This window comes from Gallus gallus, chromosome 6 (assembly GCF_016699485.2).
Source record: "Gallus gallus isolate bGalGal1 chromosome 6, bGalGal1.mat.broiler.GRCg7b, whole genome shotgun sequence".
Classification (NCBI taxonomy): Eukaryota; Metazoa; Chordata; class Aves; order Galliformes; family Phasianidae; genus Gallus; species Gallus gallus.
Window position 1 is genome coordinate 11,767,349 of NC_052537.1, and position 15,332 is coordinate 11,782,680.

Genomic DNA, 15,332 nt, shown 5'->3' on the forward strand with positions numbered 1-15,332 from the left:
CTCTGACTCTTGATGCCCTAATGGCCTCCTTTGCCCTGTGACCTTCTGGTTTGATCTCCAGCTGTTGCCTCTCCTCAATTCAGTGCGGCTGGCTCCACCTCCGGTCATAAAGAGACGCACTTTCCAGGTAGACCTCTCCTTGTTGCCTGTTTCTAAGCCTGTTCTGATGCTTGTGATTAGTCGGCTTACTACCTGTCTGTCTTTCCCTACAAAGGGGCTTCCAAGGCGCTGGGGCAGAGCTGAGGGGTGTTGTTTGAAGTGGGGGAAATCTTTGATGTGATAATGTGGCTAAAAAGAAACACAGCGGAGCCTGTGCTTAAATCTAAAAGAAATGGGCCATGAAACTGCAGCCAGGACTGTTGACAGGGAGTCTCCTACTTTACGGAGTCGGGTCCTGCATATTCAATCTCCAGAAGAGGTTGGAAACCTCTTGCTGAAATGTAGCTAATGTCTGTGGAGTTGAACTGAGATGAATAAATAGCAAACATTTCTGAGGGCTGGTCTGGTCTGAGACACTGGGGAAAGCGTGTTTAAATAAGCTCTTATAATGATTTCATTAAATTGTATTAAATCTTTGTGTAAACACATTTATTTTGGTTTCCAGGGCCATAACTCATGTTCAGTTTAGTTATTTTGGTAATTAATTCATAAAATGAATTACGGAAGTATGAATAGTGAGTAAGAGCGTCCATAGTCAGAGTTAATGTGGCTTTTAATGAACCCACTTGAAGCATCCCCATTCCATCAGTTGGGATGGACTTTCCTGTGTGAGTAAACCGCTGTAATTACCCCACTGAAGTGTGCTGGGCACCCTCTATGAAGCGGCTGAGTTTTGTCACCCTGCTGTCTGAACTGCCAGATGCTAGCAGGGCACTGCAGTGCCACGAGGTGCCTTCCCAGTGCTGTGTGAAATCCTGGTGTTATCACTTGAGCCTGCGCTCTCAGCCCAGTTCCTATCAGCTCAACGTTCACACTGCATAAAGCCCCACGGCTTGCGCGGGTTGGCCTTCAAAGTAACAGTCCGAAGAGCCAGGCCAAGGGCTGACCTCTTGGGAAGGCTTTGAAAGCCGAAGTTCCTATCCAGGATGAAGTGGGAAACTTGAATAGCTGCCCCATGTCCTGTCATCAGCCAGGGCTGCAAATTCCCTCTATCCCCAGAGGCCAGCTTCACTAGAGAATTCTGCTGTGATGTTTTGCTGCTGCCTTATTCATTCTCTAAGTGAGACAAAGTGTAAACCACTCCTACAGATCTGCCAGCACCAAGCAATTCCAGGAGCTCGATATTTGAATACTAAGAAAAAACACAAGGCTGTAAAGTAAATGCTAATGCTTGAGGGAAGAAAACCCTGCTGCTACCTCTGAGTACATCAGCAGGAGCCCTTTGTGTATGGGCTTGGGATGAGCAAAGGCTGTGTTAGGAGGCTCCATGAGCATTGCATTGATGAAGCACAACGAGGGTGACTAAATGGAGTTTTAAAGAGCTGAAGAATGCAGCAGCTAAAAATACAGGCTGACATCTGATGACTGTGACACCTGATCTCCAACTTACAGTATCCACTTACAGTCCAGTTAGATCGGCGGGGTCTTTTCATGCTGAATGCATTAATAAGAACATAATGACGTGGCAATAACGTTTTGTGTGGTTAGGGATCTGAGTGGATGGGCATGCGCTTACACTGTGCTGTGCTAGATGCAGCTGAACAAAGGCAACATGAATGGGGCTTGGTGAGCTCCCACTGGTGCTCCCATGCAGAGGCAGGGCTTCTGCTCTCCCCATCTCCCTGTCCTTTGCTTGGGGGACAGCATATGTGCCCAGTTACTGAACCTCCCATAAGCCTGGCCCACACCTTGGAAATTTTCTTCCAAATAGAGCTCATGGCAGAAAGGACAAAATCTGCATCTTATTTCTTTCATGTAGAATTCTAAATAAAACAGACGTCCCCGTATCTCCTTGTTTTACTATGGGCAGCCAGGATAAACAACACCATGGTTAGGAACACATGCAGGGGACAGATTTTGTGCATTGCTGTGCACACAAGGCTGTGTGACAGCAGCCTTGGCTTTACCCAGCAGCAGCATTGAGAGGACAAATGCAACAGAGACTCAACCACATGCCCATCAATTTACAATTAATCACCATGTTTGATTTCTAGTTTCCTGTGGAAGAGGGGTTTTTCAGATGGAAGCAGGATGTTGTGATATTTTATCTGGGCAGGGCAGTCCGTGAGACAGCAGCTTAGCGTGGGCGCCATGGGGCCGTAGGAGTTTGCTGGATACATCAATTATAGATCAGCAGTCTGGTATTCAGCGTGGTGCTTCCAACCCACTGTCTCCGCAGCGCCGCTTGGTCCAGAGTGCTGGTCCTTTGGGCCAGATGGCATTGCTGAGGCATGAGCCACAGCCACTGAGTGGCTACTGATGGGCCTGGGGAGGAACCGGCTGGAATGGCTTTCCTTCGAGAGCTTAAAATGGCAGGTGGCTTTGCATGCACTTGCTTGTTAAATCTTACAGAAACAGGCTCTGCCTGGCGACATAGGCCTGCTTTGGGTGAGCTCCAGAAATTCCATGATGATCGTGTTATTTTCTTTCGGTTTTGTGGCATTTCTACTTTTGGTCCTTGGAAAAACAGCAGGAGTGTTGCCCAACAAATAGAGCAGAGGGGGAAAAAATAGGCTGAGGTAAGATTCTGCGGCTTTGCCAGGAAGTGCCAGCGTGGTCACGAGAGGCTTTGCTTCACATGTGACTGTCAAGTGCTTTGTAGAGCCTCTTGAGAAGCCCAAGAGACATTGGCATTTGATGTGCAAAGTGTTTGGACTGCTTGGCCACCTGTAGATCACTTGTAAGGCAAGCTCTGAGAAGGTGGCCTTGGATGTCTTTGCAAACCTTGGGGTGCTGTCTCCTCCTGCCAGGGCAGCCAGACTGTCCTTGGCAGGGCTCTGCCTCACTCTTGGAAGCCTCTCCAGGCACTAACCTGGGGCTTTTCTTCTGCCTCTTCTGCTTCAGCCACGCTCACCCGCCTTGTGCCCTTGTGGTGGCGGTGTGTTGAGTTGGCTCTGCCTGCTGGTAACTCTTCTCTTAACAAACCTCAGGGTGAACAAGGACAAGCAGGAATCCAAGGTCCTCCGGGGCCACCCGGCCCGCCAGGGCCTGCTGGACCAGCTGGACCCGAGGGAACCCCAGGACAGCCTGGACCGATTGGGCCACCTGTAAGTCCAATTACAAAAAAGCCTTCAGCTTCCTCTTTCCTTAGGGTGCAGACTATTTCCTCTGGTCTTTGCTGCCCCTTCTGAAGCCAGATAGCCATGGACAGGGGAATGCCAGGGAAGGTGAATGTGCGGGGAGGAAGAAGTTCCCAGGAAGGTCCTGCCCTGTTGCTATCTGTTCACACACGTGAGTGGGTCACACCAGCCCTGTTTCCTCCTCCCTCTGGCTGTCTTCAGAGGTGGAGAAGTAATACACAGGGTGTAATTATTCTGCTTGCTGCAAAAAGCTGGCTGATAAAACCCCTGCCACCCCTTTGAAGTCCTTCTCCTGCCCCATTCTCAGGCAGGTAACAAGCAGTCAAGGAGGACAAAAAGTGAAGCGCATTTTAAGATACAATCTATTGCTAAACAGCAGGGGATAGGGCATGCTAACATACTTCTCTCTTGCAACAGGGCAGAGCTGGAGAACCTGGGAAGCCTGGCAGAGATGGAAAGGTGGGTGCCAGAAACCATCTCTGCTCCCAGAGCTCCGGGGAGAAGCATGATGTGGTGGCCCTGCAGTGGCTGCAGTGTGAAAGGAGTTTTCCATCTGCTTCAAGGCCTCCTAGAGGAAGGAGGCAGTCTTATTCCCTGAGACAAAAGCGCCTCTCTACATGTAATCATTTCAGTTGTCCTCATCTCTCTTTGAGCTCTAAGGAGCCAAGGATGTGATGAATAAACATTTGAAGTGATATTGGTAGGCAAAATCAGGTGTAATAGAGGTATCAGAGCCTATCTAAGGTAGTTTTCTCTGGTCTGCACACATCAGGAAGGCAGCTCCTGTATGGATCTTTTGTTTATTTATATTTGCACTCACGCATATCCGGTGTGCTTCATGTTTCATATCAAGTAAATTGTTTGGTTATTTCTCATTTGAAAACACAAGTGGTTTGTTTGTTAATATACTCTCTCTATTTAGCTAGTCAGAGAAAGCTGCCAACCCCTGATTTACTCCAGAGCTGCACAGTGGGCTGGGAACGAGTTTCTCAAGCAAAGCCAGAGAGACAGGAAAGATTCTGGGGCACAGTGCATGAAGAAAAGCAGCTTTTTGGTCTTCAGATTCAGAGAAACCAGGCCTGGAAGAATGGAGCATCATGGGCATGAAATAATGAAATGAAATTTGGGAGTGAGGGTTAGAAAAGTATTTACATGAAGAATAGATCAGGGATGTTTGAACTCTCCAATGCAAGTCATCTCTGTAAAGGGGCATTTCAAATCAAAGCAGTCAACATCCCCCATCACTTTGCATTGCATTGTCTACATTTGCTAACTTCAGTGTCTGTTTTGATTTTATTTGCAGGGCTTACCTGGGCCTCCTGGACCAAAGGTGAGACATCTGGCCTCATCTTGAGGAGCAAAGTGATAAACAGAGAGGTGGACTCTCCCAGCACGGAGAGATGTGTGAATTGTGGAAGGTGAAAGACGGGGAAAGGAGGTTACATCAAATATCTGAGAAACATTTCTAGCCCAGCTCTGTACTGCCCAGAGGGCCCAGCCTGCGTGCTGACTCATGGGTTTTGTCCTGGCAAAGTGTCTGAGTTGCATCTCAGCAGAGCAAGGCACGCCTCATCAGCCCCTCTTGCAAAATTCTTTGCCACACACAGCTTTATTGGCTTCTTCCACTCTCAAAGCATTTACTAGCGCTTCAGGAACCGATTTTGCAATGCTATTGTTAACTCTACCGCAACTTCCCATTTATTCACTTGCCAAAATGTGAGAGTGGGGGGGTAGTGGTGGTTGTTTTTCAGCTGCTGCTGCCCACCTCCATTTGTTATTATTTGAGATACTTCACTAGGGTGAGGAGATAGGAACCACAGAGCTGGGGCATGGAGCTAGCATGAGTTACCTGGCTGCTGGTGCTCACTATGCCTCTCCTCCTAGGGTTCAGTCACTGTAGGTAACAGGGACCTCAGAGCCTGTAGGCTCAGGGATTCGGTGGGGAGTCATTCTGAGCCAAAGGCCTTGTGGAATGGCCCCAGGGGAAGTGGCAGGGATTTATTCTTCTCAGGCCAAGCCTCATTTTGTTTTGTCTTCTTGCCTTTTGCAGGGAGACCCTGGGATTCAAGGATACCCTGGCAGAAAGGTAAGAGGGGGCAGTTCCAATACTGCTAAATGAATTAAGCTGCACTCACGCCTTGTGGGATGACAACTGCAAATCTCTGGGCTCCTCTGGAGCTCCTTGCTGAGCTCCTTTCACTGGACCAAGGGCTGTCACGGATCCATCATCCCCTAATGCTCACCTGTGTAAGGAAAGTTGGGACCCAGAGATGTCTTTAACCCTCTGGCAGCAATGGTACAGATTTCTCCCTACCCATACCCCCTTCCAGACTTAGATCTAGCTCTTATACTACTAGAAAGGACCACATCCTGGCTTATGACTTGGTATTTGATCCTTTCCTGGGTTAAAAGGCAGAAGATGGCATTGCCTGCAGGTCTGCAACAGCAGCTAACTAACAGCAGGGTTGAGTCAAGTCTGGAGGACGTAGTGCAGAGACAGGGAGAAGCACAAAGGAAGATCAAAGGGGAAAGAGGGAATGAAGAGGTACTGCTAAAGGGATGTCAGTGGGAGAAGGGGAAGGCAAATGCTCCCAGCAGGCAGGAGTCCCGTGTCTCATGTTATCTCTGGACTGCTTTATGGGTGCTCTGTGGGCAAAAAGGCAAGACCTGAGAGCTTTTTAATTAGTTCTGTATAAACTGAGAAGGTTCTGTTATGTTAGGAAGTGGAAATTATAGCCCCCACGGACCACAGCCCACTCCTACAGACAGACACAATTTATTGCCTCCTCTTGCAGTGAACTGTCCGTTGGTTTTTCCATTCAGAGCCCATCCTGTTCTAAGTGCGCTGGGCGGGTGGCTCTCAGCATGTGGGGGGCAGTGAGGGGGTCTCTGCAATGACCTCATGACAAGGGTCTCTCCTTAGAGCTCCACTCACACAAAACAACTAGCCTGGCTCATTTACTCACCGAGCAAAGGTTCTCAGGAGAATGAGCCCAAGCTTGCAATCTTCTGGAAATGTAGAAGGAATGTAGGGAAGGTAGGGAAAGTAGGGAAGAAAATCCTCCCCTGGTGTGTGCATCAGGGAAAGGGACAACAAGGCAAAGAGCTTGGCAAAGATGTTGGCTCTGATACGATGCAAGTCTGTGGGACCATTTCCTTCAAGCCATACTTTTTGCACACTGAACATCTTTTTTGACACAAAATGGTGCTCCTGCCCTGGTGAGACCCAGAGGGGAGGTTGGTGCGTGGTGGGCACTTCTGTGTCGGACGTCTCTCTCCTGTCACTTCTGACCTGGGCATCCTATGTGCTGTTTTTTTTTTGTTTGTTTGTTTTTTGTTTTTTGTTTGCTCATCACTGTGTTTGCTGCTTTCTGTTTCCTCTCTTCTCTTTCTCAGGGTGAGGCTGGCATGTCAGGCCTGCCTGGTGCACATGGCCTCCCTGGAGCTACTGGCCCCAAGGTAACTCTTAAACATGGCACCAGCGAGGCTGTCTCCCAGGGGCAAATGAGTGAGTGGCACAAAGCCTAAAGATGCTAAAGAAATACAGCGAGTCAGGGCCCAGGTGCAGATTCTCTGTAGCAGAGTACAAGCCATGTAAACAGAGACTTGCTCCTGTGTGAAAGGCCTGGAGGATTTTTGGCCAGAGCAATTCCCTGCTGTCCTGAACCTGGATGAGGATTAGCCCTGCACAGGCCCGTTCAAGAATAAGTCTGATCCAGCTTTTAGATGGTTTTGCATTAAGGCTGGGTCTGCTCCACGAAACAGCTTGATGGTTGATTAGTCTACACCCAAAATATGTAGGAAGCATTAGCATGGACTACCTCCAGCATCCACTCCAGCAAGGTACACTGCCTTGCAGTTCCCAGGAGGGATGATGGGTTACAGCCAATGTTCAGACTGGTGTTGTGGTCTCTCCAGAGACCTGTGCTTGCCTTTATTACATACTCCCTTCTTTGGCAACTTTCTCTTTAGCCCTTGCTGCAAGGATTGTTCTGCTTGCTCAATTTCTCCTCGCATTCACTGTCCTTCTGTGTGTTTTCTCTCTGTCTGTTCTTCGCTGGGCAGGGTGAAAAAGGGAACACTGGCATAAAGGTAGGTATGAGGAATGTGGTTTTCTACCATGTTAGATATCTGGGAGATGCTGCTCCTTGGGCTGATGGGTTGTAAGAGGAAGGTGGGTCTGAGCAGCTCTGCGGGGTATTTAATGGAGTACACATCTGTGCTGCAATTAACCACAAACAGACTCTCCAAGCTCAGGCAATAAAAGCACCCTTTATCCATTTGGTGGAATTTGATTCTTACCAAAGGCATTTCTCTGACTACGAAGCTTGCAAATGATTTGTTACGTCTCTCCATTTGATGGGATGGGTTGGGGTTTCCTCATAAAATCTGGTTAGCTGACGCATCAAATCCACTCAATCTCTGCAACTCAGGCTGGGGTTTGGCACCAGGCTCTTTTGTCTGTTTCTGGACACTTCTTACAGACTTCTATGCTCTGTGCCCAGATGTTATCTGTTTGACTAAAATTTACTGTATCCATATATTTAAAGTATATAACTTAATGTAGATTGTGCTTAAAACATTATAACATTGGTAAGTGTTCACTGAGTCAGAGCATACTCCGTCGTGCCATACATTTCAAACATCATGAGAAAGAGCTGGTTCTGTAGTACTTTGAAAAGCATTAGCAGTGACACATACATTTAAAGTATTTCATATGTGACATGCATCTCATTTATTGTGCAGCATATACACTTTCTATATTTTTTCCATCTGGGTGGATTGCTATTTAAAGGCAGAAAAGGCACCTTCAGAACTTAACGTGAATGTGTTATGTAGAATTTAAAGAAAAATCCTTTGGGAACGCAGGCTTTGGTTTTATAGTTGAGTATCACAGCAGCAGTTGTGCATGTAAAGTCCAAAGGTTTCCCCGTATTCATCTTCACATCGGTGTAATTCCATCGAGCACAAAGCTCCTAGTCTGTGCTAGTGCAAATTAGAGCAGAATTGCACCCAGAACTAGTGTGTTTTGGGAGCTACACATTTTCTGCTGTCTTAACAGCCAGATGATCTCCTGCTAAGCTGAACTGAAGGATTGTAGTGGCCTAGGTGGGAGACACGTCTGGAAGGAAACACTACATTCCACCCCTACTCTGTGCTCCCACGTCTCACAGTCAGCAGGCTCCTGCTCTGCCTGCACCCACATACAAGCGCTAATCGGCCCCTGATTTATCTCCTGGAACACTAACAGCAATTTCCTAGTCCCAGATGAGATGAAAACAAACCATATGCAATATATACTGGGTCTGGGAAGGCCTCCTAAACCTATTATTCAACTCCAATTGAGTTTTTGGCATCAGTGTGTTTTGGGGAGATCCTATGGACTCCTCAGGGACTCCTCTTCCTATTTTCTCAGTGGCTCTGAGAGAGGAACAGGGGCAGAGATGGGGAAACCAACTGGCACCTGTTACTGCAAGGCAGCCTGTACCAAGCAGAGAGGGAGGCAATCCTTTCCTCCCACTGTTTCTACACTCTGCAGCAATTCTGTCTGCTCTTTGTATTTGGGCTCTGGCAAAAGGAAAGTCTCCAAGGCTTCAGTGGTATCTCAGGGTCATGCACACTTGAGAGGCTTCTCTGTTCTGTTAGAGAGCAATGACTCAGTGAGAGCCTGGGGACATGCTGTAGCTACTTGGGCCCTTACTCATCTTGCTTCATAAGAGTGGAGATGAAACCTGCTGTGCTTTCTGTGCTAATAAATAGGAACTCCATAGGGTCACCTCCCAGTCCCAAACCAGCCTATTCTTCCACACGCTGACTTTCATTTGTTACTGTCAATATCACTTTTCTTTCTTTCCTTTCTTCTTTGCTCTGAGGGATTGAAATACAAGTGCAGAGATACCCCTAAATCAGCAGCCAGACATCAGCCAGTAGCAGCTCCTGAACATCCACATGGTGCATGAATTTGTTGCCTTTGGAAATTTCTTCTTTCCTGTCTGCCTCCCTTCCAGGAAGGCCGTTTGGGACCCTGGGAAGCTTTTAATGTTTCCACCCTTGGATTCAATTACCAATGGCCAGAGTCTATTTTCTTTTTGTCTGGGGAGCCCAGTTCAAATACTATAGGTGATTCATTGTTACCTGTATGGACCCATTTTACATAGCTCATCACTGCTTTTCCTGGTAGCGGAGAACATTTCGGGCCCTTCCCTGTTGAAGAAGCTTGCAGGTTGCATTCAAACCTCTTGTTCCTAACCTTGAGGTCGACAGTAGTGTTGCATGAAGGCCATTACACAAGCTGTAAGTATGACCAGCTGGGTCATTTGAATAAGCATTTGATTTGCTATCCACAGGTTAACGATCACTTTTGGCCTAGCTAATGTATATTTTTCTCTTTTTTGAGATGGTCCTTAGGATGAGGATTTTTCCCATGCTCTGAGAAAAGAGCAATCATAATCTGGGGATGTGAGCCAGGCATTTTGCTTCTGGCATCTGCCCTTGGTGATATTTCTCAGTTTCTGGCTTGGCTGCCTTGTTCTGGTGCTGGCTGTGGCACCCTGTGTAGCCCTTCCCTGGCCCAAAGGACACAGCAGGACCACTCTGTAAGACCTTACTGTCTTGCAAAGATTTCCAACTAATTAGGGGCTTAGAGATATTCTGGAGAGTTGCTTTTCCTGCTTGTCGTCTGGCATTGGCCCCAAGGTTTCTTACTGCTCTTTGATGATGCAGTGCTGTGCTTGTTTCTGCTCTCTAATTAGCTCTAGTGCCTGTGTGATCCTGCAGGTGTTAATGAGGGCTGTGTGAGTGTGCTGGGGCCATCGTCAGGAAATGTCAAGGTAGTGTGGTTGCTCTGTAACTTGCTCCCTGTAAGAGGTTATCTTGCTCTCACTGGGATGGCTTTGCTTTTGCAGGGCTAAATAATTAAAGAGCTCTTCAGGCAGGTGGCACCTTCCAGGAAACTCTGGGTTACTTCCCTGTGCAGGGCTGCTCTGTGGGGCTAGACCCCGCAGCATGGGTGCTGCCCAACAGACAGCACTGGTCTCTTCATTTAAGAAGAAAAACAGCACACAGCTAGGAAAGAGGGGCACAAGGTGATCTTCACTTCTCTAGTACAAAGCATTCATAATTACTGGTTTGCTTTTCTTGCGTATGAACACAATATACTGCATAGGATGGGAAGTACTCAACCTTCCAAGCAAGGACTAGACACTCAAAAGAGTCAAAAGGGCCACGGTGCCCCTCAAGATTATAGGCATGTGCTTGGCCCTCCCTGCAGGGCTCTAGGAGGACTCATGCTGTATCTGTTGCTCTTTTTCTGTTTCTTGCTCTGCTTCCAGGGGGAGAGAGGCATGCCAGGGCTGCCAGGAAGACATGGCATGAAGGTACTTTGTGAACAGTGGAGTGATGCTTGTCTGCCTGATCTCGCCCTTACCACTCAGCTGTCCCTGATGCGCAAGCATCACCTGGATTGGTGTGTGTGTCTGCTGGTCGATGACTGTCCTCAGCTGAATTCTTTCTGCTTCTAAATTGCAAAGTATAGGGCCTAATTCATGACAGTGACCATGGGGAGAGAAGTGTTTTAAAAAGCAAATGGCATACCCAGTCTGATGCTGTCTTGCAACATTAGGATCTTAATGCTAGTGAGAACAGCCAGTTACCAATGTTCTAGGAAATTGGCATTTCATAAAATGGGGGTCCCAATGTGTTAGCCCACTGCAGTCAGCAGGGTTATGAAAGTGTGAACCTGGACTGATGCAGCGATGGATCAGGGCCAGTGTGCGTGAGCAAGCCTGCATGTGTGTGCATGGCAGCTTTAGAATAAGTACTACAAAATAACATCTGCATCCACTGCCATTTAAAGGCCAAAGTGAGGAACAGGCATCCCAAACGTACCATGAAAGCCTAACTCAAGCCACTTTCTGCACATAATCCCTTTCATGACTCTAGTCCGTATTCACTAAAACCTACTGACCCCTGAGAAATTCTGGAATGCTTTTTTCCCCTTTTATTGCATAGAATCCCTGATCTCCATCTTCTGTCCTTGTGTTTTTTAGCTTTGTCCCTGATTTGTTTCAGAAAGCTGAGAGGTATGATCCTGCTGCTCTCTGGCTCCCCACTCTTCCTTGTTCGAACTTTTCCAAGCTCTCTTCACATTGAACTTGGCTCCCAGACCTCCTCTCTGCCTCATGTGCTACATCCCAAACCCTATATTATATCACACCTTCTAACACTACTTCACCTCCTCCCCCTCCTTCAACCTCTGTTATCCCTCATATTTGCTTTTGTAACTGGATGCTTTCACCAGGCCCTAACTCGTACTAACACAGAGATTCCAGAGCAAAGGGTTGATGCCAAAGACCTGCAATTTTTTTCCTGCTGTTGAGGAGAATGTGGTCATGCTTGGGAGTCCTTTCATCCCGTAGGGTGGCTGGCTTCACAGCTCTCCTGAAGCCGCCTTACTGCAGTGTTAGTCTCCTGAGATGAGAACGGAATATGGGTGAATAAGACCAAGGCTCTGGTGTTACAAACCAGTGTTCCTCGGAGTGCTTGAGCTGATGTATCTGGGATCAAACTGAATGGCGTGTTTGGTCCTCGATCTGACTTTGCTTTCCTTGGTTACTTGATTTGATGCTGCTTGTTGGCCTCGGTTTCACCAGCAGGGCTGACGCTCGGGGTAGAAATCTGGTTTTCCTAACTGGGTTGTGCCCATGTCGTCTGTCTTTGGGTGAGCTTTCTGGAAAGCAGAGCCACTGTCATAGGTGAACGACCCATGTAGGGAAGGAGGATGTGTGCTGTGTGGTGTTACAGCATTACTTCTGAGTTTTGGAAAGGAAAAGATGTGGATTTTGCCTTTATAGTTCCACTTTGGCTGATAGTGTTTTGTTTCTTAAAATAATAATAATAATATACATATATCAAATAATTAATTCCGTTTCAAACAAAGTGTTCCTGTCTTCTCTTTCTGTCAGGGTGCTCCTGGGACAGCCACGGCAGGGATGAAGGTCAGTTTTGCTCTATGCTTCAGTGTCTCAAGAAGCGCACATTTAAGAGCCAGGGAGAGCTGAGAGCGAAGGAAAGTGGTCAAACAGCTCCCACTGAAGGAGAACGGCAGAACTGCTGTAGCTTCTGGCAGAGAAGCTAGATCTGTCCTCAGCTGCATCTGCTACTCCACACCGCCCTGAGCAGAGACAGGTGGCACTCCACAACAGTGCTGGGATGGCAGCTGAGCAAAAAGTGAGCCGGGTGCCAACGTAGGGGCTGTAAGTCACCCTGGTGGAGCTGAGGTTTGATGTCCTGACTGACTCCAGCTGCTGAGGAGAAAGCAGAGATAAAGAGGTTATCCTCAGAACTGGTGGGGACAGCTTTTTGCCCTGATGCTGTGCTGTTCCCATATTGACGCATCCCCCCATCCTGGCTGTATTTTCAGCTTTGCTGTGCTCCTGTGCAGAGATAGGAGTAAGGTAAATTCCTTAGTCCCAGCAGGTGAGTGCCAGCAGATGAGTCTTGACTTACGATGGTAAGTCTTCTCTTGAAGCATAGCAAGGTGGTTAATCCATCTTGCTGTTTATTTTCGGCAGCTTAGGAGCTGGCTAATGAAGATGAAACAAGCTTTGGGTAGAAGTACTAATAGGCATTTAAAGCATCCTCACGCCCCAAGACCTCCACGGATGAATGCTCCTTCCTCCACCCTGTTAGCTCTAGGATGTTTTGTCCTCACTTTCTACTTTCTCACTTTATTTTCTTGTCTCCTCCTTACCAGGGTGAGCCTGGGACTCCAGGAGAAAAGGTACTTGGAAAGCATTGCTCTGGGGCTCTGCTTCTGTTTTGTTTGTGATTTTTCTTGTGATTCCCCCCCCACCACACACACACACTTCCCAGAGCAGCTGAGGAATAGCTCTGCACTCCCCAAGGTCTTAGTGACACCTGCCAGCATAAGCAATGGCAATAGTAAATGGCAAGAGTGTACAGTGAGAGGCCATCCTGCAAACAGATCCGCTCCCTCCTGCTGGTGTCTGTTGGTGGGATTACCTTCCAGCTGCCTTCCTCCCTTCTCCCTACCCCACAAAATGTCCACGGCACACTTCACTCAGCCGGCTTGCTTCCTCTGCCTCCCAGCACGTCAGTGCCCACCAGAGGTACTGCCACGGTGCATCAAGGACTGTGGGACATTGTTCTTCTGTCACACACTGAGGGCTTCCCCGTGCTGTCTCTGCTCTTGCCCAGTTTCAGCATAGCGTGACCTGGTGTGAGATCCTGTGGCGGGCATGGTACAAAAATACCCCGTCACTCTCCATCACTAAGCAGCCGGCTTGGTTTCTGAACAGCTGGCTCCTCTTGTTTGAGGCTCACTGGGTTGTGTTACAGTATGCGGTGGCCATGTAACAGACGCTCTCTGTCTCTTTTCTTCCCCATGAAGGGAGAGCCTGGAGTCCCAGGGAGGATGGGCCCCCCAGGTTTGCCAGGGAAAAGGGGGCAGCGGGTAGGATATTGTGTGTTTGGGCTTGGTGTGCTGTGTTCCCCAGGAGTGGGAGCTGGCAGCAGCCTGCTTTGCGTTGCATTGTTGCGCTTGCAGGGATCATGTGTCCTTTTCTGGCTCTTGCCCTGTTGGTGAAGTGTGTTTGCATGTCTCGCTTGTAGGAGGTGAGGGGCTGGCAGCCAGCAGGGCAGTGTGAAGTACCCAGGACACAGTCTTTTCCTGGGAACAATTAAAGGCAGTTCTGTGTAGCCCCTACGGGCATGATCCTTGAATGAGAAGTATGGCACCAAAAGCAGAGAAAGGCAGAATGTGGCTATGAGAAGAGAGTTGGGTGGGGGCCTTCCAGGCCAAATCACCTTAAAGGAATGGGCCACTGCACTTCAGAATTGCCTAGAACAAACAAACAAACAAAAAGATTAGTGCTTGTTAATTATTTTCCATGGAAAGTGCATGTCTGCTCTTGGAGCACGGATGCAAGCCTTCTGCATGTCAGATGTGTGCCCCTGAGCTCTGATGAGACTGGTGTGCAGCACCTGCCTGTGCAGGCAGCAGCATGGCACCAAGGGGACCTCTGTGCTGGCCTTGTTGGTCTGCTGCACTGCTTTTGTGGAGAGAGGCAAAGAAGAGAGGTTTTGAATTGTTCTTTGTAATCTGCACCAGTCAATTTTGGAGACATGAGGATTGCAGGTAAGAAAACCTTTTTCTGATGACGCATTTGAAACCTCTCTTCCTGGCAACGAAGAAGGCGCTGTTAGACTGTCCTTACAAAACACAGAGTCCCATGCAGCACCCTGTAGCTGAGAACCATGGGTTTAGCTGTTGGATGGAGTAGGCAGAACAGAACTTAATTTCAGGAAAAAAAACACAAATCTCTTACCAGTAATTCAAAGGATGATCTGAATGCCATGGTGAACTAAGCAAAGTCATTTCACCAAGCGAGTGCTGGTGTTGGACACCCTCTTTGCTCATTGTACACGGCGCCTTGCACAGCTCATCTGCAGGCCATGCTCACCAGGCATCACATCAGCAGGTCTCAAACCATCGCCTCTTCTTGCCATTTTTGCCACTCTCTTCACTGCTTGTCACTACCACTGTGTGTCACAGAGTTCGGCTGATAGCTGAGTTGCTGCACTGCTTTCATTTAAAGAACATAATGAGACTGGGGTTTGGATCCAGGAGCAGGATTCATTCCATTGGGATAGGTGTAGGAAGGAGTGTGGGTTGTGAGATTCTTGCCAAAGCAGTGTCAGCCACTGAACCTGAGAGGTCTGAACAATGAGAGTTGGGAAGTGGACAGATTGTGTAGGAAGAGTGGAACTCTGTCAGGGCATGGAGAAAGTCCTTCATTCTGGGCAGCAGCTTCTCGAGGTGTGTGGAATGGGGAGAACTCATGCTGAAGGGCTGACAGGAGAAAGGACCTAAATGAGCAATAAGAAAGAGAAAAGAGGATTCTGAATCCCTGCCCCACTCATTTTCATTTGGGAAGATAGGGCAATGGTGTGTGGAAATATGCAAAAACATAGGAGAAAGCAGTCACCTGCTTGAGCAGGTACTGCTGGCAGGTGCCTTGGTTGCCTAAAATAAAGTCCCTGAAAGGAAAGGACAGAGGTTTGAAAGCAGGA

At 48.1% G+C, this 15,332-nt stretch overlaps 1 protein-coding gene across 23 annotated transcripts in view; it reads left to right on the plus strand.

The window, feature by feature from the left end:
- COL13A1 (collagen type XIII alpha 1 chain) overlaps nucleotides 1–15,332 on the plus strand; it is a 77,911-nt gene that overhangs the window by 42,598 nt on the left and 19,981 nt on the right. For 14 of the 23 annotated variants that reach the window (XM_040703193.2, XM_040703203.2, XM_015278724.4 and 11 more), the window contains 11 exons: nucleotides 62–127; nucleotides 3,090–3,206; nucleotides 3,657–3,698; nucleotides 4,543–4,569; nucleotides 5,290–5,325; nucleotides 6,636–6,698; nucleotides 7,305–7,331; nucleotides 10,571–10,615; nucleotides 12,203–12,235; nucleotides 12,994–13,020; nucleotides 13,651–13,713. In XM_040703193.2, coding sequence (XP_040559127.1) covers nucleotides 62–127; nucleotides 3,090–3,206; nucleotides 3,657–3,698; nucleotides 4,543–4,569; nucleotides 5,290–5,325; nucleotides 6,636–6,698; nucleotides 7,305–7,331; nucleotides 10,571–10,615; nucleotides 12,203–12,235; nucleotides 12,994–13,020; nucleotides 13,651–13,713 — 546 coding nt within the window. The remainder of the gene's footprint in view (nucleotides 1–61; nucleotides 128–3,089; nucleotides 3,207–3,656; nucleotides 3,699–4,542; nucleotides 4,570–5,289; nucleotides 5,326–6,635; nucleotides 6,699–7,304; nucleotides 7,332–10,570; nucleotides 10,616–12,202; nucleotides 12,236–12,993; nucleotides 13,021–13,650; nucleotides 13,714–15,332) is intronic. The other 9 variants (XM_040703194.2, XM_040703201.2, XM_040703198.2 and 6 more) reach the window with 9 other exon arrangements.